Genomic DNA, 3,370 nt, shown 5'->3' on the forward strand with positions numbered 1-3,370 from the left:
GAAGGCAGCATCATCTCTGCTCACGCCCCAGGAGGACAAATCGTGCATGAAGAGCATCCAGGAGTCATCGCTCACGCTGCCCCTGTATATGGTCACGTTGCCCCAGTGGTCGCTCACTCTGTCCCCGTTGTTGCACATGCTGCATCTGCTACCGTTATCGCACACTCTTCAGCTTATGGACATGAAGGAGTTTTGGTTGCTGGACCTTCCGGACAAATCTCAACTGGATACTCTGCTCATGCAGTTCCAGCTTCAGTGCATGCCTATGGAGCTGTTGGTTATGGACATGAAGGCCAATACGTGCCAGATCATATTGAATCTCTTTACGACGATGGTTCCTACAAACCTCATGTGTACCATCATTAAGATTCTATTTTTTGGCAAGTGTGTTGTACATTGCTAGAATGTTTATCTGCACCCGAAAAATAGTAGTAGCTAATCACCCAAATATGCTAATGCAATTTTAAGACTCAACTATTGAAAAGTGTGTATCTACCAATATGCAAAACCAATAAATATTTGACCGATTTAATTGTTTGATTAAGTCGCAATAAACCTGTATTGAAAAATAAACGATGAAACCAGACCATCGATTTGTTTATCCTTGCTTGTTTTGGTTATTATCACTCGTGCTTGTCTTTTCGCATAACGTTTCTACTAAAATGATTGGGAACATTATTAGCTCAGTTTCATCAAATTTTCCGTCAAGAATATAATATCACTACAAAAATGTTTATTGCAAATCGGCTTGAAGAATGCGACTAGTTTGTTTATCTCCCCTAAATGCTAATAAGTTATAAAAGTAATTGCAAGAGCTAATTTATAATAAGTATTTCCTTTTGCCCTACTAAGTGCCTAAAACATAAAATGTGGAAAAAATAAATAAGCAATAAGACTTTTTTAGTTTTTGGATTTTCCACTGTTAACGAATAAGTTGTGTTAGACCATAAATTATTCTATACCTAATGCAGATGTTGTTCTGCGTTAATGTTAATATTTGCTAGAAGCGCAAACACACACACACAAAATATATTAAAGTGTTAAAAAAATAATATTTACAACTACATTGTGACCGCCCGAAATTTTGAATTATTTTATTTTATGGTTTAGAATTCGTAATGAAAAATATATAACAATGTTATTTCCTTCAAACCGTTCTCAAATATTCTCATGCTTATACAATACTACCATACTACGAGACAAACAGGTTCTTCTACCATCTTTGGTTGCAGTTCAACATCTTCTAGATGCCTTGTTTAAATAATTGTTCACTTGGAGTCTTGGTGGAGACCTAAAATATATAATCTATTGCCTCTTAAGTTCAGGGTACTTCGCGATCAGATAAAGTTTACTCTGAGTTGCTGAGCTGACTTAACTGTGGATTTATACTATTTGGGGTATATTTGATTTGATTTGATTTTTCCTCGAAACACTGCATACAATTAAAAGAGTAATTAATTTGAATTTCGAATGATTATACTCCCAATTAAACCACGCGCAAATAGTTAATAATAAAACGAATATTTTATAAAACTGTAATTGCCTCAACGTTCTCCACTAATTAATTTGCAACTCCACTTGCATATGGAGTATTTTAGAATTATCTGCCATATTCGCTATTTCTAYTCRAACAGGATTAATTTSCTAGGCATAACTAGTAATTATTTTATTTAAATCGATATAGATTGATCAATATAATGCTTTAAATAGCCACGAAATGTTTCTTATACAACACAATACCATACAATACAAAAAGTGTACTCAAGTTAAGCAGTTAGGTAATAGCAAAATTTAAATTTCAGCTAGCTAGCAGTACATTAAATAGAAAATATATTAATATAAATAAATATTAAAATATTAAATAGAAAATATATTTCATATCCCGAAAACAAACACAAAATGTAGAAAATATTTAATATGCTAATTACAGCACTGTAATTGGAGTCAACTAGCCAGTAAAATGATTAAAAATCTAGTGAATCTCGCATCGCTTTGATCAAGAAGCCTGAAGAAGTAATTGCTCTTATATTGTCTGAATTTGGTGCTCCGCTGGGCAACTATTTTCACCGGATTGAACTAATTTTGATCATCCTGTATGTAAAGGCATATTATAGTAATTTATTGTACACTGTAGACAGAAGCAGTAAATAAGGGCTGCAGGTTTTTATTTACATTAAAAGTGTGATATGCACATATCAGATCAAACAACTTGCCTAATATAGTTTCARTTGAAATATTGTCTCATTAATGTTACATGTTAGACCATATTTTCCTACATCTGTTGGAGAGTCGCAAATAGGGCGCCACTTTATTGCCGAGCCATCCTATATATAAATTTAAAAAATATGCTCTAATTACTATGTAACAATATGTACCACGCCTTTGACTTTTATGTGATTTGAAGCATAATACGATATAATCATGTGACACTGTAGACAGAAACAGTAAAGAAGGGCTGCATGTATTTATTTACACTAAACGTGTGATATAGCACATATCAGATCAAACAACTTGCCTAATATAGTTTCAGTTGAAATATTGTCTCATTAATGCTACATGTTAGACCATCTTTTCCAACATCTGTTGGAGAGTCGCAAATAGGGCGCCACTTTATTGCCTAGCCATCCTATATATAAATTTAAAAAATATGMTCTAATTCCTATGTAAAAATATGTACCACACCTTTGACTTTTATGTGATTTGAAGCATAATACGATAWAATCATGTGACGGTAAAAATTTTGAAGGATCAAGGAAACTTGCCGCTGAWTTTTTGCAAGGTGAATGTTYGAGTATAAATTATGTATGCTCAACTGAASSAATTATYAATYGATCAATATTCATCTGAAATCAAGTGCAATGAACTCCTTTGTAAGTAYTRTATYATAGTCGTAGTTGTAACTTTGTATTTAAATTATYRTATTTTTTATTAYTATTTTATTTGGTTGCATTAGTTRCRAGTGCTARTTTTAATTAATTCAACTTMTTTGGYGCATTTGCCAACCTGCAATATTTTGTATTATTTAGGTGGTCATTTCCATCGTAGCCCTTGCGGCTTTTGCCAACGCTGGTGTCCTAGTTGGACCGTCAGCTAAGATCATTCAAGGACCCAGCAGTAGGACTACCTTGGTAGGACCCGAAGGAAGTGTTATCTCAGCGGTCGCCCCTGGAGGTCAAATCATCCACGAAGAGACCCCCGGAGTGGTTGCTGAAGTTGCCCCAGTTGTGTCTTACGCAGCTCCAATTGTTGCTAGACCCGCCCCAGTTATAACTTATGCAGCCCCAGTTGTCGCACCAGTAGCTCCAGTTGTAGCCAAAGCTTCCACCGTCGTTGCCCACTCATCAGCTTACGAAAGTGACAGTGTGGTTGT

General features: G+C 34.8%; 2 protein-coding genes across 5 annotated transcripts in view; one reads left to right on the plus strand and one right to left on the minus strand.

Annotated features, from left to right (window-relative positions):
- LOC109540621 (protein madd-4) overlaps positions 1 to 3,370 on the minus strand; it is a 247,918-nt gene that overhangs the window by 66,165 nt on the left and 178,383 nt on the right. The gene's annotated exons all lie outside the window — the stretch shown is intronic.
- The window catches only part of LOC109540625 (cuticle protein 16.5-like), a 4,785-nt gene continuing 4,244 nt past the window's right edge, over positions 2,830 to 3,370 (plus strand). The window contains exons 1-2 of the mRNA XM_048667420.1: positions 2,830 to 2,870; positions 3,027 to 3,365. Of these exons, the coding sequence (XP_048523377.1) occupies positions 2,859 to 2,870; positions 3,027 to 3,365 (351 nt within the window). The 5' untranslated portion in view covers positions 2,830 to 2,858. The remainder of the gene's footprint in view (positions 2,871 to 3,026; positions 3,366 to 3,370) is intronic.

The sequence above is a fragment of the Dendroctonus ponderosae genome, unplaced genomic scaffold, assembly GCF_020466585.1.
Source record: "Dendroctonus ponderosae isolate FM_Combo_2020 unplaced genomic scaffold, Dpon_F_20191213v2 Dpon_F_20191213_6, whole genome shotgun sequence".
In the NCBI taxonomy this organism is placed as follows: Eukaryota; Metazoa; Arthropoda; class Insecta; order Coleoptera; family Curculionidae; genus Dendroctonus; species Dendroctonus ponderosae.